General features: G+C 40.7%; 2 protein-coding genes across 2 annotated transcripts; one reads left to right on the top strand and one right to left on the bottom strand.

The window, feature by feature from the left end:
- Window positions 1–1,593: 1,593 nt before the first annotated feature.
- si:dkey-190g11.3 (uncharacterized protein LOC567059 homolog) lies at window positions 1,594–9,952 on the bottom strand. The gene is given in 6 exon segments (XM_051652891.1): window positions 1,594–1,773; window positions 2,028–2,078; window positions 2,224–2,364; window positions 9,512–9,597; window positions 9,600–9,615; window positions 9,785–9,952. Coding segments are annotated over 6 exon segments (642 nt in total).
- A 1,282-nt stretch (window positions 9,953–11,234) lies between these two features.
- Window positions 11,235–26,575, top strand: LOC127414697 (ras-related protein Rab-3C-like). The gene is made up of 5 exons (XM_051652890.1): window positions 11,235–11,415; window positions 18,519–18,734; window positions 24,108–24,226; window positions 25,558–25,682; window positions 25,881–26,575. The coding sequence occupies exons 1-5, from the start codon at window positions 11,398–11,400 to the stop codon at window positions 26,069–26,071; spliced, it is 669 nt and encodes a 222-aa protein (XP_051508850.1). The 5' UTR covers window positions 11,235–11,397; the 3' UTR covers window positions 26,072–26,575.
- Window positions 26,576–27,042: the final 467 nt, after the last annotated feature.

The raw sequence follows: 27,042 nt of genomic DNA, 5'->3' as shown, positions 1-27,042 counted from the left end.
ATGAAGACAAGAGGACATTTCGAATTCGTGTTCTGGGTACAGAAAAAGTAAAGTTTCTGATTCATATAGGAGTGTCAGAGCATCACCATGTGGTTAAAATGGCACACAACACCTATGCTTGGGATAAATTTGTGGTTGATGTGTCTGGGACTTTGTGAAATGTCAGGAAGGTCAAGCTCAGTCTATGGGGCTTCAGTTTCTATTTACCTGTCTTGACCTACACATGCTGGAGAGACTCATCACAATCTTTTTGGATTTGCCATTCTAAGACACATTAGCAGACCAAGGTCATATGATGTGTAGAGTTTGCTGTCTGTCTGCTGTTCAGCACAGTTGATGGCACCAAAACCAAAAATATGCATTTTTGACCTGCACTAAACTGTCATTCAGGTTCATGTCAATTTTTACATTGACTTACAAAAATAAACTTTTATATGTAATGAATTAAATGCATGCATGATCTAGGGCTACCTCAGTCACTAGCGCAAAATTACGTGACACTACAGGTGTGCTATGGCTCTAAGTTAAACGACACGTCCATGTGTGGTCCCAGCTTGCATGGGTCATGTAGACATCTTAAGATAGCAGACAAAAAGATGGCTCTTCAATTCACAGATTAGTTCAAATACAAGCAGTCATACCACCAACTTGCCAGTAGCCATGTAGAAAAAAAAAAAAACCACTTTGTATTTAATACAAAAGTCGGCAACTTTTATGCTTTACATACTGTATACTGTACCTTGTGTATGTTGTATAAAAGTGACTAATAACTCTTCCTTTAGGCAGTGCTTAAACATGAAACAGTCATGGCACATTGACAGAACAAATTAAAATGATGACCTCGTTTACATGCACATCATTTTAAGAATAAGTCTTTAACAATAACACACAAAAGTGCAATGAATTGCAAAATGTAGGACATAAGTCTGTGTGAATATTATTGTACATTAATGTCTGTAACCTCCTCACTTCAAAAATGTTTGACTTTTTCCACAACTGCTTTTGTCTCATATCACCCAAAATTACCTTTGTTTGACATGCACAAATGTATAAATTAAAAATAAATATGTGTATGTATAAATGTATAAATAAATCAATATTCTTTTCCAGTGGATATTCTAAATAAGGTTCATAACGGAAGCCTGTTTTCACTTGCATCGGCGTATGTTTTTCGTTTTTATGACAACTGCAAAAGTTGAGCCTGAACTCATTTTAACTCCAACTAACACTTAAAATGGTTGTTGTTCTTCGTCTCTGTCCATTTTGGTAGTTTTTATATTGCTTCTTATAGAGACCAGAAGCAGAAAGCAGTTCAGCAGATATTACAATCCTCATGGCGCTAGCCAGTGTTTAGTCAGGAAAACTATGGATACAAGACCCAAAATTCTGATTAATACAGGCATTTGCCAGCTTTCTTAGTCTGATTTATAGAAACTGGATGATTGGTTTAGCATGTTCACAAGACGCATTCATAATCACAATATAACCAAATTCTGATTCATATCAGAATATTTTGTGCGTGTAAATGCAATCAATGTCAGTGCATATAGTCTCAAAAAAAGCTTTTTGTCATCATGTAAGGTGGTTTACACTTCATCTACTTATAGCTTGTGTTGAAAGCTTCTGTACGGTGCTCATGTCATATGCCCATGTCTAGTCCAGTCCCTCACCCCCAGTGATTATAAGAGCCCAGTCAGGAAATGGGAAGCGACCGGCAATCACACGAGCCTCATCAGGTAACTCTTTCTCTAGTTTTTTACTCAACACCTCCATCTGTGGACCACAAAGCACACTGTATTTGGCATGAATGAATAGCTTTTATTTTTATTTTTTGGAAAGTCAGCCAAGTAATTTTGTTGCTAGTGTTTTTCATTAAGATTATATAATATTAGCTATCTTTGTACTCATTAAGAAAAATACTATAGTTCTTTATTTTTTAAATCAGTCCATATATATTTATACAGTCCTCATTCTTTTTATGAGCACAGTATTAATGGATAGAGGACATCTGTGTGTTCTGTACTTACCACACCAGGTGCCAAGAAAACAGTCACATTGTTATATTTGGAAAAATCGGTCTGTGGACGGAAAATGATCAAACTGAATCATCAACAGTTGGACATGTGAAATAAAATCTGAGATAAAATACGCATGTTTAAAGGTTTAAAGCATGTTTAACTAATTGCACAGATATTACACATTTCAACTTTAACTATACAATACCTTCCAAAAGTCCTGGTTTATAAAACTTGCTGTGCTGGGAGGTATTCCCTTCCACAATGCTTTGATTCTGGCATATCCAGTTAGGATGGAATTGATTTCAAAGCCAGTGCACTGGAAATCCTCTACAGTGGCAGAAAATAGCTACAAAAACACATCCAAGCCAAACCTACACTGTAAGAACCAGTACCTGTGAAATATGTATGTCAGTACACAGGGTTGGGGAGTAACGGAATACATGTAACAGGATTACGTAATTCAAATACAAAATATTAGTAACTGTATTCCACTACAGTTACAGTTTAAATCATTGGTAATCAGAATACAGTTACATTCAAAAAGAGAATACTTTGTATTTTATTGTCATTTATTGCATTTAATGTTTAGACTATTCAGTTGGAAAACATTTATCCATATATACGATGCAATCTGAGGAGCTTTCGAACAGCAGTGAAACACTTTCTTAAGATGCGTTACATTCATACAAGTTCATACTGTTGTGAGTGAAAAGGTAGATATGACGTCATTGAGGAATTTTCCTTTGGGAGCTTAATAGAGGAGCTACATCAAGTTTCTACAAGCTTAACAAGAAAACAGTTAGAAAAGCTTTGACAGATGAAACATAAATCCACTAAATACACGATTACATGCCTTGTCAATGTTATTTTTATGAGGTTAGGATATTTTTACAAGAAATGCTAACCAATGTAGCCTTTAACATCGTATAGAAAGCTACAACCAATATATCTATAACAAAAATGCACGTTGGAGCATAACTTTTTTCTCTAGTAAGACCTTTGATATTAGAGCAAAGATGTACTTAAAAAATTATTATTCTTAATGAGAATTTAAATATTGTTTTTCTGTAAAAATATTTTAAAAAATCCTTAAAGCATGATAAATTTAAGTGAATTTTCTTACTTTATTTACTTGTTTATAGTCAAAACAAGTAAAAAATTTGCCAGTACTGAAGAAGTTATTCCAAAGTATTTAGATTACGTTACTGACCTTGAGTAATCTAATGGAATACATTACAAATTCCATTTTACAGCATGTATTCTGTAATCTGTAGCGGAATACTTTTTAAAAGTAACCTTCCCAACCCTGTCAGTACATAACGTCATGGTTACTTGTGTAACCTCCGTTCCCTGATGGAGGGAACGAGACGTTGTGTCGATGTAGTGACACTAGGGGTCACTCTTGGGAGCCCGAGACACCTCTGGTCTTTGATAAAAGGCCAATGAAAATTGGCGAGTGGTATTTGCATGCCACTCCCCCGGACATATGGGTAAAAAAGGAGCTGGTATGCAACCACTCATTCAGGTTTTATGCTGAGGAGCCGATATAAGGTCCGGCCATTTCAGCGGGTAGTTCAGCGTTGTGGCAGGAGGGACACTAGGGGTCCCTATACGAAACGCCACAATTGGCTGAACTGTGTTACGTGAACTGGCGGTGTGTGGTGGGCAGACTACTGTGTGCCTCATAGCCAGCACACCAGGTCGACACGTAACCTCCCCCAACATAGTTATGAGTGTTGAACGGCCCTTTGGGGACAAGTTGACTACCCAAAAGATAGAGACAGGCTAACCCAGTCGTGGCCTCTTTTCCCCTTCTTTTTTTTCCACTCCCTAAAAAAGAAGGGGGATTATCCGACTGGGCCGCCAGGTCTAGTCGGGGGGTGTCCATCCCAAAGGGAAGACACCGCGGAGACCACACCTTGCCCAAAGGGGGGGGGGTATTTAAGTGGAAAATACGTCACATGGTCTTGCCGACCATGTGGAGAAGTCTCATGGTAGATTCTACCCAATGGGGGAGGAGTTGCTACAAACATGGAGACTGTGGCAGAGGGGGCTCTGCCCAAGGAAGACGCAGTTTGCCAACAGCGAAACAAATTAGCGGAAGATATACATCGCATGGGGTTACCTTACAAGGAACCGCCACATGTGGAGCACCTACCCCAGAACAGGGCTCTTAGTTAGCACATGTACTGGGCCGGCAGTGAGTTTCTCCGAAAAATCGACTGCCACAGGGCTCGGAGGAAGTCAACCAGGGAACACAGTTTGTGAACAGTACTAGGAATTAATGGCGCACGTCTTCAGCTCAAAAGGAGGTGGAAGGCACTCTGTGCAAGCAATACACCCGGCCGGCTATCCTGGGCTTATCCACTTGTATTGCGTGCCACTACCTGGGACGAAACTGGTTCCACCCGGAGGTTGTAGAACCTTGCAAAGGTGTTGGGTGTTGCCCAGCCTGCTGCTCTGCAAATGTCTCTAGAGAGGCACCCCTGGCCAGGGCCCAGGAGGCCACTACACCCCTGGTAGAATGGGCTCGTAGCCCTACCAGGGACGGCACGTCGTGGGCGTAATATGCCATAGCTATGGCGTCAATGAGCCAGTGGGCAATCCTCTGCTTGGAGACAGCGCTTCCTTTCCGCTGTGCACCAAAGCAGACAAAGAGCTGCTCAGAGAACCTAAAGCTCTGCGTGCGATCCAAATAGATGTTTAAATTTGCGTAGGCCAGGAGGCCAGCTGTGAGCCAACGCGTCTATGCCGAGAGGCGCCTCAGTCAGGGCGTACCAGCAAGGTAGCAGCGTTTTCGTCCTTCACCAAGGTGAAGTGGATACCGCTGAACCTGGGCGGACGCCTGGCGAACTGAATCACGTAGCCGAGTCGGACGTCCGGACCAGCCATCACGATGGATTGGAAAGCGCAAGCCACGCATCCAAGTTCCGCGCAAGGGGGACCAAAGGGACAATGTCGTTGGACGTACCGGCAGGTGGGGCCTCGCGGCGGGGCGGAGCTCGAGGTGCCACACCATGTTGTGGCCGTGCTGAGTCTAGGGACATCGAAGCACTTACCTGGCTCCTTGTGACCACCCCCAGAACAGCCTGGGATGGGGGAGGAAGAGGCCTGTCCTCATAACCCGTGGAGACTGCCACATCGGGGGTGGATGTGTGCCACAGGGAGACCGCCGCTGGAGCGCCAATCCTGCAAGGAAAAACCCGTGAACGGTGGTCGTGATGACAACCGTGCACACCGGGTATGTGACCCAGGGAAGAAGGAAACCACTCTTTTGCTGAACTGTTGGGTACCGCAGCCACTTTGGCATGTGGCATAATCAAATAAAAAGGCAACAAAAGATTCTCCACCCGGCCCTCCACCGGGGGATAGAGTGGTGTTACTACCAGCTCCAATGCAGTGGGTTTCATCGACCCTGGGTCGCCCATCTCAGGGGCGCTTTGACGACCTTCGTGGGTTCTTAGCGGCTGGCCGTGAGACGGGTGGTGTCTGCTTCCTGCGGTGGGTTCCATGCTGGGGCCGGGCTGAAGGGGCAGGCTGCGGCGGAGCTGGTGCAGTCACCGCAGGGGGACGCCCTTGGCGACGAGCAGATGGGGTGCAGGATCTTGAGCCGTGCCAGGGCAGGATATGCCGGATAGCCTCGGTCTGCTGCTTCACTGTCAAAAACTGCTGGGCAAAGTCCTCGACGGTGTCGCCGAATAGGCCAGCCTGGGAGATGGGGCAGCAAGGAATCGTGTCTTGTCGGCCACACCCATCTCAACCAGGTTGAGCCAAAGGTGATGCTCCTGGACCACTAATGTGGACATCGTCCGCCCGAGAGACCGTGCCGTGACCGTCGCTCGGAGAGTGAGGTCGGTCACCGAGCGCAGTTCCTGCATCAAATCTGGGGTGGAACTACCCTCGTGCAGTTCTTTTAGCACCTTGGCTTGGTGGACCTGCAGGAGAGCCATGGCGTGCAGGGCAGAGGTGGCTTGTCCAGCAGCGCTGTAGACTTTGGCCGTCAGGGATGACGTGAACCTACAGGGCTTGGATGGGAGATTTGGGCATCTGCGCCAGGTGGTGGCGCTCTGCGTTCATAGGTGCACCGCGAGCGCTTTATCCACCGGGGGAATTGCCGTATAGCCCCTGGCCGCCCCGCCATCGAGGGTAGTGAGGGCGGGGGAGCTGAAAGATCGGGACCGGGCAGTAAAAGGTGCCTCCCATGATTTTGTCAGCTCCTCATGCACTTCCGGGAAGAAAGGCACTGGAGCACATGGCTGCTTTGAGCAGCGCGGCCGCCCGGGAAAGCATGCCCATCATCTCTGCATCTGCCTGTGACTGGGCAATTGACCCCGAAGGGGAGAGCCCAGCTGAGGCTTCTGCGTCCGACTGGACAAGCCCGCTCTACGATGCTGCGCTCGAGAGCTCATCAGCCTTGCGGGCTCCAAACAAGAGGTCGAACTCGCCGTGAGATGAGCCAGTGGACTCATCCGGAAGCCCGAAGCGTGCTGGGGAATGGGAGGTCCGCGGGGGGATACCCGGCGGAGGCGATCCCACTGGAGTCCCCAAATCGCCCCCAGTGCTAGCCGCTCTGGCCTCAAACCCATAGGTAGAAGGACCGAGGCAGGGAGCCGCTGGGGTGGCTTACGATAGCAAGCCGCGACCACAACGTTGCCATGGTCATGTTCTCGCATTGAGAACATGAACAATCCACGAACGCTGCCTGCGTGTGGGTCACGCCCAGACACAAAAGACAGCGATCGTGACCGTCTGAAGTTGAGAGGTAACGACCGCAACCAGGAATAACACACAATCGGATAGGCATCTTTAAAAAGACGTATCTTTAAAAAGACATTCCTTGTGTGCCGCTCTTTTAGAGAAATATACTCTTTCAGGAAAATATACTCTCTTTTTTCTGCCGAAGCGCCCAGGGGCGTTCTCTGCAGTGCACCAGTGCAGAGGAGGGAGAAGCCGCTGAAATGCACTGTCAGATCCAGCAGAGGTGAATGAACAGTAGAATTTAGCTCAATGAGCATGACCGTTTGGCTCCAAAGAGAAAATCTGAATGAGTGGTTGCATACCAGCTCCTTTTATACCCATATGTCCGGGGGAGTGGCATGCAAATACCACTCGCCAATTTTCATTGGCCTTTTATCAAAGACCAGAGGTGTCTCGGGATCCCAAGAATGACCCCTAGGGTCACTACATCGACACAACTTCGAGTGAGTGACAGATAGGGAACCGAACATAAGGCAGACTGCCCTTGGCTCCAATTTTGTGCTTTCTGATTTCAATGTATAAAAAAAACAACAAAAAAAAAACATGAGAAATATTTTTAACTGCAACTACAAGACTAATAATTCTTGCAATCAATACAACAGGAGCAAAAAGTGCTATCCATTTAAGAAGTCCCCAGTTCTTAAAAGGAAAAAAATATAGCATGCAAAGTCATGCAAAACTATTAATAGCTTTATTGTTTTCAAATATGTTGTTCCTTTTATAGTTTGATATACATCATTTCCCATCTTTTAATCTATGCTGCCCCTCTCCTTCCTAGCTGCAAAGCATCTCACCATGTTTTGTAGTGAGAATGTAGTCATCTGCAGAAAGCCATCAGAAGCATCTGAAACAGAAAGTTCTTAGATCCACAAATCTTCATTTGTAAATCTTTCATAGCACTTGGAGATTTATAGTTACTAAAAATGTAAAATGTTAGATAGTATAACTAAAATACATGATTATGATTTTTGTTAGATGTTTATGTTATGGAAGACAAATATGTGCATTAATATTATGTTCAAGGGATAGTTCTACAAAAATTTCAAAATTCTGTTATCAATACAGGGTTGTTCCAAACCGATATGACTAACTTTCTTCCATGGAACACAAAGTGTGGAAGAAAGTCATCCAGCTTTGGAGCAACATGAGGGTCAAGTCAATTTTTATTTGTATAGCACTTTTCACAACACACGTTGTTTCAAAGCAGCTTTACAGAAAATCATGCATTAACAGAAGATAGATCTGTAATATCTATAAAGTCTTAGAGTCATCATTGTGTAGGTTGATTAAATATAATTGTAAATTGTGTATAAAAATAAATAATTAAATAATTGTAATCAGAACCTCAGTGAGCAAGCCAAAGGCGACTGTGGCAAGGAACACAAAACTCTATAAGATGTTGGTTAATGGAGAAAAATAACCTTGGGAGAAAAAAGAGGCCAGTTACACCAGCTATACATACGTTACAACTTAGCCTAGTTGTGGCGTAAATGGGCACTAAGTCACTACTAAATATTTGAGCATTGCACCATTAAACTTAGGTAGGACGTAACCCTACGTATAAACTAAATATTTACGGAAGCCTCCGACCAGGAGCAACTGATGGAATAAAAAAGCAGACTCACTTAATGACATCAGTGAGCTCATGTTTTGTTGACAGGCTTCAGACCTTTCAACATATATGATGATGTTGGCAATGACACTCAAGAAAACATTATGTAAAAAACGTACTTCTTCAGCATGAAACCGATCTAACGGTGCACTTTCCTGTGTACGCCATCCAGTGTCAAGTTTCAACATACGAAATAGATATTAAAATGAATAAATGTGTATTTTTCCAGCCTGTTGTATTAGTACTTATTTATTGCCCCTTATTCATTTTAGATACAGTTATTAAATATTGTTATTTATATATACCAATATACCATTAATGAAATCTTGTTTTATTGCGTATCGTATTTCAATAGGGATATAATTTATTACAGCTGACATTTACGTGAGCAAACAAGGTTTGAACATCAGCCGTAACAAGATCAAACTGTAATTCACAGCTGTTTAACACTTGTGTACAAATTTGAAGGTTGGTTAATGGATCAATACAAGTAAACGTCATATTACGTGACTACGCATTACTTTACGGAGAGCTTACGACCTACTAGTTAAGTCTTGCCTTAAAAACAGGTGGTGCAACCAAATTAAGCACTGACTTAGTTACAAACTAACTAGTAGTTACTAAGCCCTTAGTGTGAACTTTACATCCCAATTTATGCGAGACCTTACGCACAGCTGGTGCAACCCTGCCCAGGCTCACTGTGGGGGCCAGTTCGCCTCTGGTAAAACAGCATTAACTAAATGCCAATATTAGATATTTAAGTGCAGTGCAAGTCATGGTTTAAAATTTGTAAACTAAGTAAGTGTTATTGATATTGTACTAACTGTAAGATTAATGACTAATGTCTTTGAAGTCCATCCTGGATTAACTGCAGAAATTCACATAGATGCATTCTCCTGTGTTAGTTGGCTGATGAAGTCTTTTGTTGGCAATTAATTGATAGTCTATGTATTCCATTTTAAGAGTGTAGTCCATCATTAGACCATGGGTCATTTTTGAGTGAGCTTTCCCTTTAAATGTTAGATTTTTTTTTTTTTTTTGCACAATATTTAAAATACTATGGAATGTTTTCCATTCATTAACTTTTATTTTTATTTTTTATGTTTATGTGTTAAGGACTCACCAGCCACCCATCCCCAGAGCCCAGATCTGCCAGACACCCTGCTCTCCCATGCAGTACTTTCATTGCATTCTGGGTCTGTGTTCTACAGAGGGCAAATAAGGCACCTGCACAGTATCAATGATTGATTAATGAACTTATTTCCTCTCTGTTCTCTGTATCAAAGGCACATGGCAAAGTGGAGATTATTGCCATCTTAAAAAAACACTGCCCACTTTGAATTTTGTGCAATTGACTTACACAATCTAAGGCAGTACTTTATGACTTCCAGTGTACCTTGAGACATGTGGGTACTTTCTGAAAGCCAGGAAGTGCTAATCATTTCCAGAGCCAATAAAATCCCACAAGCAAAGCTCCCGAGGCTGCAGTGACAACAGGCTCTTCCTGAGTATGATAGGAGAACTTGCAACTTTTATCTTGAAGGATGACCACTGAATCCTCCATGCTGAAACACTAGAGAAAACAAACGACCGAACAAGTACAGTTCACATGATGTCACAATATATAAATTAACGTGATTAATACTGACATGCAGGTGATAAGTCACATTAAAAAAATAAAAAAATAAATAAATAAAAAATAAAAAAAACTGTAGGAAAAACGCTCTCCTAACAGCGACAAATGTAGATCATGTTCGATGTTTTTTGGACGTTTTTCAAGAAACAAACAGTTAAATAAAGTTATAGTGGGTTATTAATCCGCAAGAGGGCGCCAGGGATGCATTGCTTTTAATGGAAAATTTATAAAAAGAAATTGTTTAAAAAAAAAACACACACAATCATCCACAAACTATCTATTCTTAAAAGATCACATACATTGCTGTTGTAACACCTGGTCGTTAATATCAACTCTTCTATTTAATTTAAAAAACAAAAAACACGTACACGAAACTTCTAATTACTAGTACACCCCTATATAAACAAATGGCTACATATTTAACAGCAGCATATTTGGCGATGAAATGCTGGCTGTACCTTTTTGCACGAAAATGTATATTTGCGTTAGTACGAGGAATACGTGATATTACTGTAACAATTTACGCGCATGTGAAAGTGTGATGAGCACCAATCCTAATATGGAGAACGCTTAAGTCATGAATATTAATATATATGCTCATGAATATTAAAAATAGGGTCACCATACAAGGTTTCGTTCAACTGCGTCCGGGTTACAGCAGTTACTTACACTTCAATCAGTTTGTGGTACTGTCTTGTTCTAAACATACACACTTTGCCATTCTGGAGGTTTCTAGATTGATCTGCCTCGAATGACTGAAAGGATAGGAAATGCGCGCTTGGGAAGACAAAATAAGCCAGTTCTTATTTATCATGCTAGATTGAATTCTGTAGTTTAATCTGATGATTGAATTAACTGTATTTTTAACGCTTATTAGAAAATTCAACATTAATCTTGCATTAATACAATGACGGAAAATCATAAATGAGAACATAATATAATAATATTGAAAGACTCTTTAGAATTTACCTATTAGTAATGTTTACCTTTTCCTCACTCATTCATAACATTTGTCAATTTTTTTATTTATTTTTTTGGCAATATTCGTCACATTATGTATCATATTAAAATATCTCATAATATTAGACGTTTACTCTTATTTATGGACGTAGTTCGGTGTATCTGATACAAGTGTGAGTTCTGAGAGAGGTGAACAGCGCTGCCCCTTGCTGTTGGCAACGAGCACTCACACTCAGGGCGGATGTAGGATGTATGGGGTGGAGAGTGCGAGTGTCTGCTGACGTCCATTGTGAGCATCACTGCGTCCAACATTTATTCCAACAGCCGACTCCACCTCTCCGAAACGGGAAAATAGAATTTATTAGGACTTAATCAGAATCAGGCTCCGTTTATCCTATTGGTTTTCTAAAACAATGGAGTTATACGGGAAGGTAAGTGAGATTTGGCGGTATTCATTATGTTTTTGGTCGAAATGGAGAGACACGCAAAAAGAAAATAATTGGGTAATTTAGGCATTCTGCAATAATCTATGTATTTAATACAGATAGGTAATTCTACATAATCATAATTGTTGCAGAGAGCAATCTGCTTCATTACATTTATGAAACACGACATAAGTCAAGAGAAAAACAATCATTCCCAAAAGCTAATTTATTCAGGGAAGCTGCTAATTCAAATATTCCTGATTGTTTAGATGTAGTAATATTTCTATGTGGAATCCTACTGATGGTTCTGATCTCATTTAAAGCAAAAAATTCTCCTTGCCTATTGTAGCCACACATTAAATCTAGTCTTCTTTCTGGACGATGTTTGTTATGATAGATGCGAAGAATACAATAATAAGTGTTTAATTTCCTGAGCTCGGCTGGTCAGAGACATTGTCCCCTTTAAAAACGTTCAGACAGGACATGGGCTACGTCTCTAAACCTATTGAGCTGCCTACCTAGAAAACAGTTTTGGGTATCATAGGTGCGTGCCGAGTTTGCGAGCGCCTGTGATAGCCTACTTATAAACGCTTTAGGTTGGTAGCTCAATAGGATTTGAGCTACAGCCATATGGACAGCTCCCGGTGCTGACTTCAACAGAGTGGCGTACAGAGACAAAATGTCAAAGTTACACCAGTTCGGAGACAATATAAAATTTTTTTTTTTTTTTTTAATGTTGGCATAAGTGTTTTTTGGAACAATCTTTTATCATTATTTCTTAAAAAATCAGAAGTGAACCAATTTGGCTTAAAAAATTAATATTTGAAAAAAATGTGTTGGCCAGATCAAAAAGTCAAGTGGTATAACTGACATGCAAGTAGCCATTTTGTTGTCAAGTGACGGGGGGGGGGGGGGGGGGGGTTGGAGAGAGAGAGAGAGTACCCCTTTAGACCCTCATGGCTGTGTGTGAAGTTTTTACAAAATATCAGATATTTTTATTTTTATGAAAAGGCACATTTTTTCAGGTCAAATGGAGTAACCCTAAGAAAACGTCTTGATATTCATGACTCAAAAATTCATGATACAGTATTTGTAAAAACGATTTTTTACCTTGAAAAATATTGTTATTAGTATATAATTTTAATACCTTGTACTTGATGGTTACACCACTTGATATTTATAAAGTAATTTAATAAATACATATACATTACACACACAGTATATAAAGTTGTGCTCAAAATTTTCGATACCCTTGGAGAATTGGTAATACATGTACCATTTTTAAAGAAAACATGACTGAGCAGGCAAAAAACATGTCTTTTATTTCTTATGGGATTCATATTCAACTGTAGGTTATAACAGAATGCCACAAACATAAAACAAACATGGCAACAAAGCAAAAAAATTAAATGACCCCTGTTCAAAAGTCTTCATACCCTTAGATCTTAATACTGTGTATTGCCCCCTTTAGCATCAATGACAGCATGCAGTCTTTTGTAATAGTTGTCTACGAGGCCCCAAATTCTTGCAGGTGGTATAGCTGCCCATTCGTCTTGGCAACATGCCTCCAGGTCATGCAGAGTCTTTGGTCGTCTTGCATGAACCGCACGTTTGAGATCTCCCCAGAGTGGCTCGATGATATTAAGGTCAGGAGACTGTGATGGCCACTCCAGAACCTTCAACTTTTTCTGCTGTAACCACTGGAGGGTCAACTTGGCCTTGTGCTTAGGGTCATTGTCGTGCTGGAAAGTCCAAGAGCGTCCCATGCGCTGCTTTCGTGCAGAAGAATGCAAATTGTCTGCCAGTATTTTCTGATAACATGCTGCATTCATCTTGCCATCAATTTTCACAAGATTCCCCATGCCTTTAGAGCTCACACACCCCCAAAACATCAGTGAGCCACCACCATGCTTCACAGTGGGGATGGTATTCTTTTCACTATAGGACTTGTTGACCCCTCTCCAAACATAGCGCTTATGGTTGTGACCATAAAGCTCTATTTTGGTCTCATCACTCCAAATTACAGTGTGCCAGAAGCTATGAGGCATGTCAAGGTGTTGTCATTTGTGACATTGGCTTCTTTCTGGCAACTCGACCATGCAGCTCATTTTTGTTTAAGTATCGTCGTATTGTGCTTCTTGAAACAACCACACCGTCTTTTTCCAGAGCAGCCTGTATTTCTCCTGAGGTTACCTGTGGGTTTTTCTTTGTATCTCGAACAATTCCTCTGGCAGTTGTAGCTGAAATCTTTCTTGGTCTACCTGACCTTGGCTTGGTATCAAGAAATCCCGAATTTTCCACTTCTTAATAAGTGATTGAACAGTAATGAATGGCATTCTCAAGGCTTTGGATATCTTTTTATATCCTTTTCCATTTTTACAAAGTTCCATTACCTTGTTACGCAGGTCTTTTGACAGTTCTTTTCTGCTCCCCATGGCTCAGTATCTAGCCTGCTCAGTGCATCCACATGAGAGCTAACAAACTCATTGACTTTATACACAGACACTAATTGCAATTTAAAAAGCCACAGGTGTGGGAAATTAACCTTTAATTACCATTTAAACCTGCGTGTGTCACCTTGTGTGTCTGTAACAAGGCCAAACATTCAAGGGTATGTAAACTTTTGATCAGGGCCATTTGGGTGATTTCTGTGATCATTATGATTTAAAAAGGAGCCAAAACAACTATGCGATGATAAATGGCTTCATATGATCACTATCCTTAAATAAAAGAATAAATAAAAGTTTTTTTTGCATTATCAGTCATATTTTCAAAATCAATTCCAAAATTTCACAATTTCTGCCAGGGTACGCAAACTTTTCAGCACAACTGTATATAACAGTCACAAACATTACGTTTCTAAGAACTTGGTACATGCATTTTAAACTAGATTTTAAAAGACTTCTAAATTTTATCACCTCAGACAACATTGTCAATGACCCATATACACTCTAAAATTCTGGGTTTAAAAGAGCACCCTTAAAAAAAATGACTGTGGTAACCACACTCAAAAAAAGTTTTTTTGCATGTTAACTAAACCAAAGCAACAAAATTCTACAACATTTTGCCACAACTTGATTTCATTGCTTTCTATCCAATTAAATAGGTCAAATGTAAGTTTACTTAAAGGGATAGTTCACCCAAAAATGAAAATTCTCTCATCATTTACTCCCAGATGTACAGTTGAAGTCAGAAGTTTACATACACCTTACTTACCAAATACATTTAAACTCAGTTTTTCACAAGTCCTGAAATTTAATCATAGAAAACATTCCCTGTCTTAGGCCAGTTAGGTTCACTACTTTATTTTAAGAAAGTGAAATGTCAGAATAATAGTAGAGAGAATGATTTATTTCAGCTTTTATTTCTTTAATCACATTCCCAGTGGGTAAGAAGTTTTCATACACTGTTTTTTATTTTTTGTTGTTTTTATTTTTTTTTTTAATCCCCTTTTCTCCCAATTTGGAATGCCCAATTCCCACTGCTTAATAGGTCCTCGTGGTGATGCGGTTACTCACCTTAATCCGGGTGGCGGAGGACAAGTCTCAGTTGCCTCCGCTTCGGAGACATTCAATCCGTGCATCTTATCACACGGCTCATTGTGCATGACACCGCGGAAACTCCCAGCATGCGGAGGCTCATGCTACTCTCCGCGATCCACGCACAATGTACCACGTACCCCATTGAGAGCGAGAACCACTAATATCGACCACGAGGAGGTTACCCCATGTGACTGTACCCTCCCTAGCAACTGGGCCAATTTGATTGCTTAGGAGACCTGGTTGGATTCACTCAACACTCCCTGGATTCGAACTCGTGATTCCAGGGGTGGTAGTCAGCGTCAGTACTCGCTGAGCTACCCAGGCCCCTACATACACTTTATTAGTATTTGGTAGCATTGCCTTTAAATTGTTGAACTTGGGTCATATGTTTTGGGTATCCTTCCACAAGCTTCTCACACTAAGTTGCTGGAATTTTGGCCCATTCCTCTAGGCAGAACTGGTGTAACTAAATCAGGTTTGTAGGCCTCCTTGCTCGCACACGCTTTTTCAGTTCTGCCCACAAATTTTCTATTGGATTGAGGTCAGGGCTTTGTGATGGCCTTGACTTTGTTGTCCTTAAGCCATTTTGCCACAACTTGAGGTTTTCTTGGGTCATTTGGAAGACCCATTTGTGACAGAGCTTTAACTTCATGACTGATGTCTTGAGATGTTGCTTCAATATAGCCACATAATTTTCCTTCCTCATGACGCCATCTATTTTGTGAAGTGCACCAGTCCCTCCTGCAGCAATGCACCCCCACAACATAATGCTGCCACCCCCATGCTTCACGGTTGGGATGGTGTTCTTAGGCTTGCAAGCCTCACCCTTTTTCCTCCAAACATAACAATGGTCATTATGGCCAAAAAGTTCAATTTTTGTTTTATCAGACCAGAGGAAATTTCTCTAAATCATAAGATCTTTATCCCCATGTGCACTTGCAAACTGTAGTCTAGCTTTTTTTATGACGGTTTTGGAGCATTGGTTTGTTCCTTGCTGAGCAGCCTTTCAGATTATGTTGATATAGGACTTGTTTTACTGTGGATATATACTTGTCTATCTGTTTCCTCCAGCATCTTCACAAGGTCCTTTTCTGTTGTTCTGGGATTGATTTGCACTTTTCGCTCCAAACTACATTTATCTCTAGGAGACATAATGCGTCTCCTTCATGAGCAGTATGATGGTTGCATGGTCCCATAGTGTTTATACTTGCATACTACTGTTTGTACAGATGAGCATGGTACCTTAAGGCATTTAGAAATTGCTCCCAAGGATGAACCAGACTTGTGGAGGTCCACATCTTTTTTTATGAGGTCTTGGCTGATTTCTTTTGATTTTCCCATGATGTCAAGCAAAGAGGCACTGAGTTTGAAGGTAGGCCTTAAAATACATCCACAGGTACACCTCCAGTTCAGTACACCTCCTATCAGAGGCTAATTGGCTAATTGTCTAAAGGCTTGATATCATTTTCTGGAATTTTCCAAGCTGCTTAAAGTCACAATTAACTTAGTTTATGTAAACTTCTGACCCACTGGAATTGTGATATAGTCAATTAAAAGTGAAACAATCTGTCTGTAAACAATTGTTGGAACAATTACTCGTGTCATGCACAAAGTAGATGTCCTAAGCGACTTGCCAAATCTATAGTTTGCTAATATTAAATCTGTGGAATAGTTAAAAAAAAAAAAGTGTTTTAATGACTTCAGCCTAAGTGTATGTAAACTTCTGACTTCAACTGTATATGACTTTTATAGAAAAATAGAAAAATATCTCAGCTCAGTAGTTATAATGCAAGTGGATGGTAACACATTTTTTGATGCTCCAAAAAGCACAGACAATTAGCATTAACGTCATCCATACGACTCCAGTGGTAAATTAATGTCTTCTAAAGCGATATGATCACTTTTCCTGCAAAAAAGATCAATATTTAAGTACTTTTTAACTATAAATAATCGCTTCCGTTAAGCAGTGGTATGCGTGTTCACGAGAGGGCTGAGGTCACGCGGTCTCTCATGTGACATATTGGCGTTGGAATGTTCAAGCGAGAGGTGACATGCATGACACACCTGGAAGAGCAGTGCTGTTTACAGTAGGAGGAACGCTGTATAGACCGAACACCATAAACAAATTGGAGCAAATTTAAACAAAGATTTCAAAAGATTTTGATTTAAGAGGAGAAGAGGAGATACAAGTTTTTGCACTGCCATATTTATTTGAACCCGAGTACTCTGGTCTGGAGCACAGAGAGATGGAGGAGGTTGGACCAACAAGCCTCAGAGAGCTTAGGATACACGGTGGTGCACATGTAGGCAATGCCAGGCAATGCCAACAGAGGTAGAGTGCGTCTGATGAATCGAATGGAACGTTGCCATGCCGTCGCTTAACGGAAGTGATTATTTATTGTTAAAAAGTACTTAAATATTGATCTTTTTCGCACCAAAAGCGATCGTATCGCTTTATAAGACATTCATTTAACCACTGGAGTCATATGGATGACGTTAATGCTGATTATCTGTGCTTTTTGGAGCATCAAAAATCGTGTTACACTTGCATTATAAGGACCCACTGTGCTGAGATATGTTTCTGTTTTTCTTCAAATGTGTTCTGTTGAAGAAAGGAAGTCATATACATCTGGGATGGCATGAGAGTGAATAAATGATGACAGAACTTTCATTTTTGGGTGAACTATTCATTTAATCCATTTGAGTTGGGACTACATAAATACTTTTTGTAGCAATGACGAAACTGGACAGGGAATTTCCATTTCCCAGCATGCTTTCCATGGATGGGGTGCACAAATGTTGAAATTAAGTGTTATTTTATGCATTTTTGAGCAAGATGAGAATAGGAGGAGATTTGTTATTGGTTAATGTTCTGTTATATTTGGTATTTAAAAAAAAGTGTGTCTGTTTGGCTGGAGTTTTGGGGGTTACAATTGTGGTAAATATTGGCGCTTGCGTTTAGGTTGAGGATGGACTTTCACTTCCAGGTGGTTTGATTCGAGTGCTTCTCATCTCTATAAACAGATGTTGTCAGTTTCACTGTCTTAACACTTGCTCACCTGGCATATACTAATGATTAATCAAATAATTTAAGTTGGACCAACATAAGAAAATGAGTTTGATGGCCCTAATGAAGTTGAGTTAAAACTTCTATAGAACATTGATTTGACCTAATCCAACAAATTATGTTGGCTCAACGAAACTGACTTAATCTCAATGAAATATAATGCAAGGAGAGAAGACTTGCACAATGTCCATAGAAACAATCTGCAGGAATTTATTAAAAGGCCACAAAGTGCAAAAAGTACATAAGTGCTCAATGAATCTCAATGAAAGAAATTAAATTACTTGTAAAAACTCTCAATTTCAATTTAGTAAATAAAGGGTAATGACTTCATTTTTTGTGTGCATAGTTTCTTGTAGTTATATTCATAATCAAATTTATAATGGGATCTTCTTCAAACAGTAGAAAAGATTTCATAATCTTTCCATCATTTTGTAAAATTTTGTTTAGTTGCAAAACTTTGATCCATTCATTCATTGCATCATTTCTTTGTGTTCTCATAGATGGCTGCTACACAAGACAACAAACAGAACTCTGATCAGAACTTTGATTACATGTTCAAGCTGTTGATAATCGGGAACAGCAGTGTTGGAAAAACATCTTTCCTTTTCCGCTACGCTGATGATACCTTTACCTCTGCCTTTGTCAGTACGGTGGGCATTGACTTTAAGGTCAAAACTGTGTATAAGAATGACAAAAGAATCAAGCTTCAGATCTGGGTAAGTCTTCATCTCATCCACATGTCAAAATCACCACTGTTCCCAAAACAACAAAAACTGCTTCTTGAACTCAGCATCAATGATTCATGGTTGGTACAGCAAGAGTGCATCAGCCATTGTCAGCTTATCTAGGCCTTTAAACTCCCCATTAGCAAAACTGTTCTGTTCTTCAGATTGTGGCACACTTTTCTATTTTAGTCTTTCTGCGAGAATGCTGCTACTTTAAAAGGTGACAAACGTCTTGGTTACTGATGTAAACTCTGTTCCCCGATGGAGGGAACGAGATGTGTCGATGTAGTGACACTAGGGGTTCGCTCTTGAGAGGCCCAATCACCTTTGCTTTATTCAGAAAAGGCCAATGAAAATTGGCAAGTAGAATTTGCATGCCACTCTCCGCCCCGGGCATACGGGTATAAAAGGAGATGGCGTGCACCACTCATTCAGAGTTGTGCTGAGGAGCCGAGAGAGAGTCCTGGCCATGTCAGCGGTCAGTTCAGTGCCACGGCAGGAGGGACACAACGTCTCCTTCACTCCATCAGGGAACAGAGGTTACATCAGTAACCAAGACGTTCCCTGTCTGTCACTCGACATTGTGTCGATGTAGTGACACTAGGGGTTCGCTCTTGAGAGGCCCAATCACCTTTGCTTTATTCAGAAAAGGCCAATGAAAATTGGCAAGTAGAATTTGCATGCCACTCTCCGCCCCGGGCATACGGGTATAAAAGGAGATGGCGTGCACCACTCATTCAGAGTTGTGCTGAGGAGCCGAGAGAGAGTCCTGGCCATGTCAGCGGTCAGTTCAGTGCCACGGCAGGAGGGACACAACGTCTCCTTCACTCCATCAGGGAACAGAGGTTACATCAGTAACCAAGACGTTCCCTGTCTGTCACTCGACATTGTGTCGATGTAGTGACACTAGGTGTTCCTAAACGAAACGCCGCAGGCGCTGCTCTGCATATGTCTGTTAGAGAGGCGCCCCTTGCCAGTGCCCAGGAGGACGCAACACGTGGTGGAGTGCGCCTGGACTCCCAAGGCGGGAGTGGGGCCCGTTGGCACTCCTGGCTCAGGCCAGTCAATGAGAGTCGCCTCATCCCTGGGTTGCCTGTCCCAGGACCGCTTCGAAGCCCGTCCGGGGCTCTTGTCAGCTGGCTGATGGGCTCCAATGGTGGGGGAGCCAGGACCGACACTGCAGGAGGACGGCCCTGGCGAGAGGCAGACGGGGCGCGGGACTTCGGAGGCCTGTAGGTGGGCGAGTCGCGCCGCGGCAGGATATGTTTGATGGGCGTAGTCCTCGACAGAGTTGCCAAAAGAGCCCCCCTTGGGAGATGGGCGCATCGAGAAAGCTGACCTTCTCTGCATCATGCATCTCCACAAGGTTGAGCCACAGGTACCGCTCTTGGACCACCAAAATTGACATCGTCCGGCCCAGGGCGCGTGCCATGACTTTCGTCACCCGTAGAGCGAGGTCGGTCGTGGTATGCAGTTCCTGCATAAGCCCTGGGTCGGTCCTACCCTCGTGCAGATCTTTAAGCGCCTTGGCCTGGTGGACCTGCAGGATAGCCATGGCGTGCAGGGCGGAGGCATCCTGACCCACGGCGTTGTAAGCCTTCGCCACGAGTGACAAAGAAAACGTACACGCCTTGGAAGGGAGCCTTGGTCGGTTCTTCCAGGTGGTTGCGCCCTGCGGGCATAAATGCACCGCTATGGTGCGCTGTACCTGGGGAACCTTGATGTATCCCTTTGCCACTCCACCAACGAGGGTAGTTAAGGTGGACGAGCCGGCGAAGTGTGTTCGGGCAGAGAAAGGTGCCTTCCACGACTTCGTGAGCTCCTCGTGCACTTCCAGGAAGAAGGGCACCAGGGCGGGGCATGGCCATGAGTTGCGCTCCGAGCCCAGAAACCAATCATCCAGCCACGAACACTCAGGGCAGGGCGGAGGGTTCCACCCAAGTCCAATGTTCGCGGCCGCCTGGGCAAGCACGGCTGCCAACTCAGTGTCCACCTCATCCTGAGCTCTACTGCCCGAGAGTGAGAGCTCAGAAGATTCGTCCGCTTCTGAAAGCGGAAGCCCACCCTCCAATGCTGCAACCGATTACTCATCCTCGTCGCGAGCCCCGAACGAGACATTAAATCCGCCCCGAGGCGGACCGCCTGCCTCGCTTGTAAACTCTACCGGGCAGAACGAGCGTGCTGGGGGATGGGAGGTCCATGGGGACTGAGCCGGCGGAAACACTCCCATATCCACATCCAAAATTGCCCACGGTGCTCGCCGATGCAGCCGCCTGAGACTCAACCCAGGACGGACTGGGTCGGGAAGCAGCCACGGTGGCTCTCTGCTTCATGAAGAAGGAAGAGAGCCGCGACCTCAATGTTCTCATGGGTATGTTCTCGCAATGAGAACATGACCCCTCCACAAAAGCTGCTTCGGCGTGCTGGCGACCCAAGCACTCGAGACAAATTTTGTGGCCATCCAGTGGGGAAGAGATAATGGCAACACCCTGTAACACAAAGGCAGCAATTGTTTGTGCAAGCTCTTTTAGAGAAAATATACTCTTTTTGAAATATACACTTTTAACACCTGTGGACTCACCGGGAGGTGCCCAGGGGAAGCACAACACTCGATTGTGCGAGGGTGACCGCTGATATGTGCCGTAAATTCCTGCAGCAGAAGGTATGGTGACGGGACGAACACACATGCGCTCGGCTCCGAAGAACAAGTCTGATACCCGTATGTCCGGGGCGGAGAGTGGCATGCAAATTCCACTCTTCAATTTTCATTGGCCTTTTCTGAATAAAGTAAAGGTGATTGGGGCTCTCAAGAGCGAACCCCTAGTGTCACTACATTGACACAACGTTGAGTGAGTGACAGACAGGGAACACCAGTCACTACATAACATCTCAGATTCGATTTTGACTTGTGCACTCATATTGTTCACATGTTTGTTGTACTGACTCCATCTGTTTTTCCCAGACTAAAGCAACTCAATCACATCTTGGAAATGTAAAGTGAGCTAAGTCTAAATAATTAAAGAGATGCAGCAGATTTCCACTGCTCTTACTGAAAATCTTCTTTTTTAAAGGGATAGTTCACCCTAAAAATTCTGTCATCATCCACTCACCCTCATCTTGTTCCAAACCCATATGACTTGTTTTCTTCCATGGATCTCAAAAGGAGATGTTAGGCAGAATAGGCTCAGTCACCATTTACTTTCATTGCATCTTTTCTTTCCATACAATGAAAGTGAATGGTGACAGAGACGATTAATTGTCAAACAAATAATTGCGGTTATGACGATGAATTGTCTGTTTTAGGGCTATGACGATTATTTGTCCCTTTAAGGGCTTTCATGATTAATTGTCATATAAATTGTCATATTTCTTAAGATGTGCTTTTTGAATGTGTGCTTCATACACTTTAAGAAGTCATTTTTACATATTTATCTTGAAGTCTATAAATCAAATAATTAGAGATGTGATTTCCTTTTAAGGCTTTAAAAACTTATGAATGACATGAAAAATAATATTTTAAAAACCAAAATATTTCTAAATATTAAAATATCTTTCTTTTTGGTCATCTTTAGTTTTTCAATATTACATTTACATTGTTTTTTTATATATATTTTACCTTTTTTTTTTATAAATAAAATATTTGTATATCCATTTTATTATATTTATATAATATTTTATTATATTATGCAGTAGTAAAATATTTCTGTCCAAATTTCTTCACGTTCACATGTTATTTTAATGCTCTGAGTAACCCTTGTGCATCAATAAAAAAAAAAGTTAGTCCTTTGAGGACAAAAATGTCCGTGTCAAAAAACTGCCATAATAATATATATAAATATTATTTTCCACTTTCAATTGGTTAGCCACTGTTGTTTTTTATGAAAAAAAAATAAAAATAATAATAAATAAATAAATAAAAAAAAAAAAAAACACGAAAAATTAATTATTTTCCTATACTATATCCTAAGGTGAATTGTTTTTTTTTGGGGGGGGGGGGGGGGGGATTATCACAGTCTGGGATATGGCAATGATTAGCATCAACGCTGATTTTGATGCATTCTTTTTTTGTGCAGTGTCAGATAAAATTATTTTAAAATGCCAGGTTGTTTACATAATGCCATTGTTGTTTTTTTACACACACATACATTTCTCAATACACACATACAAAACACACTCTGACATCCATACCAATACACCCACACAATTTTAGCTGCATCATTTATTCAATTGGCCTACAATGCTCTATAATACAGCAAACAGAAAACAGGAAAAAAGCATGTATTTGCTCCATAGGCTAAACATGAGAAAAATTTAGCCATCTGGTGGAAAATATAAAAAAAAAAAAAAATATTTGAAGCCAGGGCTCCGGAATGAAAGCATAATATCATATAATTCATGATTTTGTGCTTTAATGGCACTGGGATCAAATACTGCAGTTTTAATAGGTTTCAATGGGCACATTTTTGTCCTGAAGGTCCTGAGTTTAACTATTTTGTGTACACAGTGTATTATAGATGTATTACTGATGTATTCTAATTAGAACTGAGGTTAATATCAAAATTCCCCCAAAAATACACACCTTTGGCCAAGTTTATGCCGTTGGCATTAACAGCCAAAATGATTGAAAAAACAAAAATGATAAAGGTTGCACGAGCCCTTATTTGTCAAGAAGCAAAACCTTTAAGATTTCGTTTCATCATTTCATCACTCCACAGAAACAAAGTTTTAATAACCACAAAAAATAATTTTGACTTGCTCCTTTTCTTTAATAAAAAAAATAAATAAATTCTGGGTTACAGTGAGGCACTTACAATGGAAGTGAACGTGGGGCAATTTGTTTACATTAAAATACTCCCTTTTTCAAAAGTAAAAGGTTGTTAACTTGATTTTAGTGTGATAAAATCAAGTACTAACCTTTTCTGTGTAAAGTTATAGCCAATTTTACAAATTCGTTGCCATGACATTATAATGTCAACAAACTTTAAACCCTAAAATGACTGTAAAAATGACAATTTAAACAAATTTACAGCTGAAATAATACATGAGTTTTAACAGAAGAATGAATGTAAGTGCTTTTATAAAATTATAAGCTTCACATTTATGCCTTTTAAGCCCTCCAAAAATCCCCATTGTAAGTGCCTTACTGTAACCTTGATTTTTCCTTTTTTGGGACCAGTCGAAATTAATTTTAGTGGTATTTAATATTATGCAACACGTGCTGTAGGTTGAGCTTAACTTGTATTGAACCTGGAATATTCCTTTAATAAAGCATAAATAAGAATAATAAATAATTAATAAAGAATATACATGTTTATCACTCACATTCATTGGCTGTCTTCCTGGTTTTCTTAATTGCATTTGTAGGATACAGCAGGGCAGGAGAGGTACAGGACTATCACCACAGCCTACTACAGAGGGGCCATGGGCTTCATCCTAATGTATGACATCACTAATGAGGAGTCTTTTGCTGCTGTCCAGGACTGGTAAGAAAGTCATCAAACATGTCAAAATTCTACATCCCAGACAGTCTTAGCAACTCACTCCTTGGCCTTTATGCTGTTTACATGGCACTATCTTATCATTCCAAATCTGTGTACTGGGATTAAAACAGGGGTGTAAGATGTACAGAGAAATAATACTTACGGATGTTAAAGTATGGGTAATGTGCCAACATTTGAAGTATCTAGCCAAAAAAACTTACTTGAGTGACAGTAAAATTCCACATTTAATTGTACTTAAAGGGATAGTTCACCCTACAATAAAAATTCTGTCATCATTTACTAAGCCTCATGTTGTTTTAAATCCATATGCCTTTCATTCTTCAATATAAAACACAAAAGGAGATGTTAGGCCTCAGTAACCACTACATTTCAAAAATATAAAGTGAATGGTGACAGAAACTAACACACTGTCTGACATCACCTTTCGTGTTTCATGGAAGAAACAAAGAAATATGGGTTTGGTGATTAGAAGTTTCATTTTAGGGTGAACTAAAATGTATTCTTATTTCTAACTTTGATGCACAAACTTTTAAAGGAACTTCAAGTTATTTAAGAAAATAAATGGATCTAAATAAATGTAATTTGAAATGCAATGGCTCTAGTATAGACAAGATGTTAAACTGAAACCTATATCTTGAAATCTGTTACCTGAAATTAAAAACTTTTAATTCAGCAAGTAATTCAGTTGATTTTATAGGTGTTTTACATTTGACTACAGTTTTTAATAGATTGATTAACAACTGTCTTCAGCCATGGCTATAATTAAAATGTGTCACTCAACTGCAAAGGCTCTGTTGTGGGACTGTTGAGACGAGTACAAATGACCACGGTTGCGGACAATTACATTTTACATTTAAATGAATTTCTTTGGAAAAGTGAAGTTAAAATGCGCAGTTCTGTGATTTGATTGTCTTGTTAGCTCAGTAAGAAAAAAAAAAGAATTCAATCATGTTGACCTGTCAAATTTAATGAGCACTTTGAAGGTCTGAATGAAATTGTAGCACTTAAGTTCACATTCCCCAAAATGATAGTGTGCTGAAGGACAATTACACCCCTAATTAGAGAACACAAAGAGAATGTTGCTTTAGCAGACATTTAGAGTCTCTGTCGCAACATGGACTAAAGCAGTACTTTCTTTTTCCCTGAACAGGTTAGACTTGACACAAAGTCTCCATTGATTCTATGTGGTACTATGAAATACTGATACAATCAAACTGTTTGTTTGGTATAAATATGGTACATTTTGTACTTGAGGATGTACAGTATCACTGGCATTGTGTCTGACAACAAGTCTTTATTTTTACTTGTGTAAGGGCGACCCAGATTAAGACATACTCTTGGGACAATGCCCAGGTGATCCTCGCAGGAAATAAATGTGACATGGAGGAGGAGAGGATAGTGTCTGTGGACAGTGGAAGACTACTAGCAGAACAACTGGGTGAGTAAAAATATTCTGTAGAGTGTCTTACTTGAGTCACAATGGTTCTAAAATGCGGTTGTAATTGTTGTTAATAACCGAACTGTGTGTGAAAGTAACCATATTTAGCACTCTAAAACACCACTGACAACTGTATTCTGCTGCTGTGTGAACAATTCTTCCTATTAGTAAAATTAGTAAATCTCTCTTTCCCAAAAGGTTTTGAGTTTTTTGAGACAAGTGCAAAGGACAACATCAACATCAAGCAGACATTTGAACGCTTGGTGGACATCATTTGTGACAAGATGTCCGACACTCTTGAGGCTGACCCTGCTGTTACCACGGGAACACCCACTACCAGACTGACCGACAACCCAACGCCTCCTCAACAGTCTGACTGTAGCTGCTAGTTCTTTCTGTTCAGGCTATTTGCTTTAGTGGCTCGAGTGCTGTTGCCAAGCTTCCGTATTCTGAGACAGAAAATAAGTTACAGAACTCCAAATCTTTGACCTGGCTTCAGCTCCTATTTTTATTGGTGTTAAGACAACCAACATAGCAAACTAGCAAGATTGTGCCAAACACAAGTGTCTAACCTTGTCCTTCCTTTATGCCATTATACTAGTATACAGGTCTTATTTCAGGGGTTGTTAGTTTACCCATATTCTCTTTACCGTGATATCCTGTAATAATTTTAGCAAAGCAGAAATGAGTTGAAATTTAGAGGCTCCACAATCATTCCCATGTCTCTCAGGGGAATTATGAATATCTGTAAATTTATAAATTCTATATACTTGTCTAATTCTGCGTAGTGTATCGAGAGGGTGTTGTACTTTTGCATTTTGCTGATGAGTTGGTTGGATATGTTTGTGTGATTGCAAAAGCTGATAAGTACGGACAAAATAAATGTGGCCTTGAAATGGTTCTGGGGTCCAGATCCACTCTTTCATATCCAGATGGATCAGTTTATTAATTATGTTGGCTTGACAAAGTCAACATACTGTTATTCTACAGACTTGGTTTAGGGTTTTTTAGAAAATCCCTAAACAGAGACCAAATTTATCTGTATCTCCTCCTATAGTTTTTAAGTTACATCCACCAAACTCGGCACATACCCTTAGGCTGTTCTGACTCGCATTGCTATATCTTTTCTAACTAATCAGAATCACGGCTTTCACACAGCAGACGATCAAAATAGACTTACATTGATGGAATGTTTAAATGGGGCAATGGAATGCTTGTTAATTCAAATTCCAACTGTCAAAAAATTACAATTTAAATTAGATAGGTAAAGGTTGTCAAGACAAACTTTGATGTTAGATTGACAAAGCCTTGTCTGAAAGTTTGTAAAGAGTTGTTCAACCATGATGTCAGTTTGAACTAT

The sequence above is a fragment of the Myxocyprinus asiaticus genome, chromosome 24 (assembly GCF_019703515.2).
Source record: "Myxocyprinus asiaticus isolate MX2 ecotype Aquarium Trade chromosome 24, UBuf_Myxa_2, whole genome shotgun sequence".
NCBI lineage: Eukaryota > Metazoa > Chordata > Actinopteri > Cypriniformes > Catostomidae > Myxocyprinus > Myxocyprinus asiaticus.
Note: the sequence above shows the minus strand (reverse complement) of the source record. Positions and strands in the feature narration are given on the sequence as shown.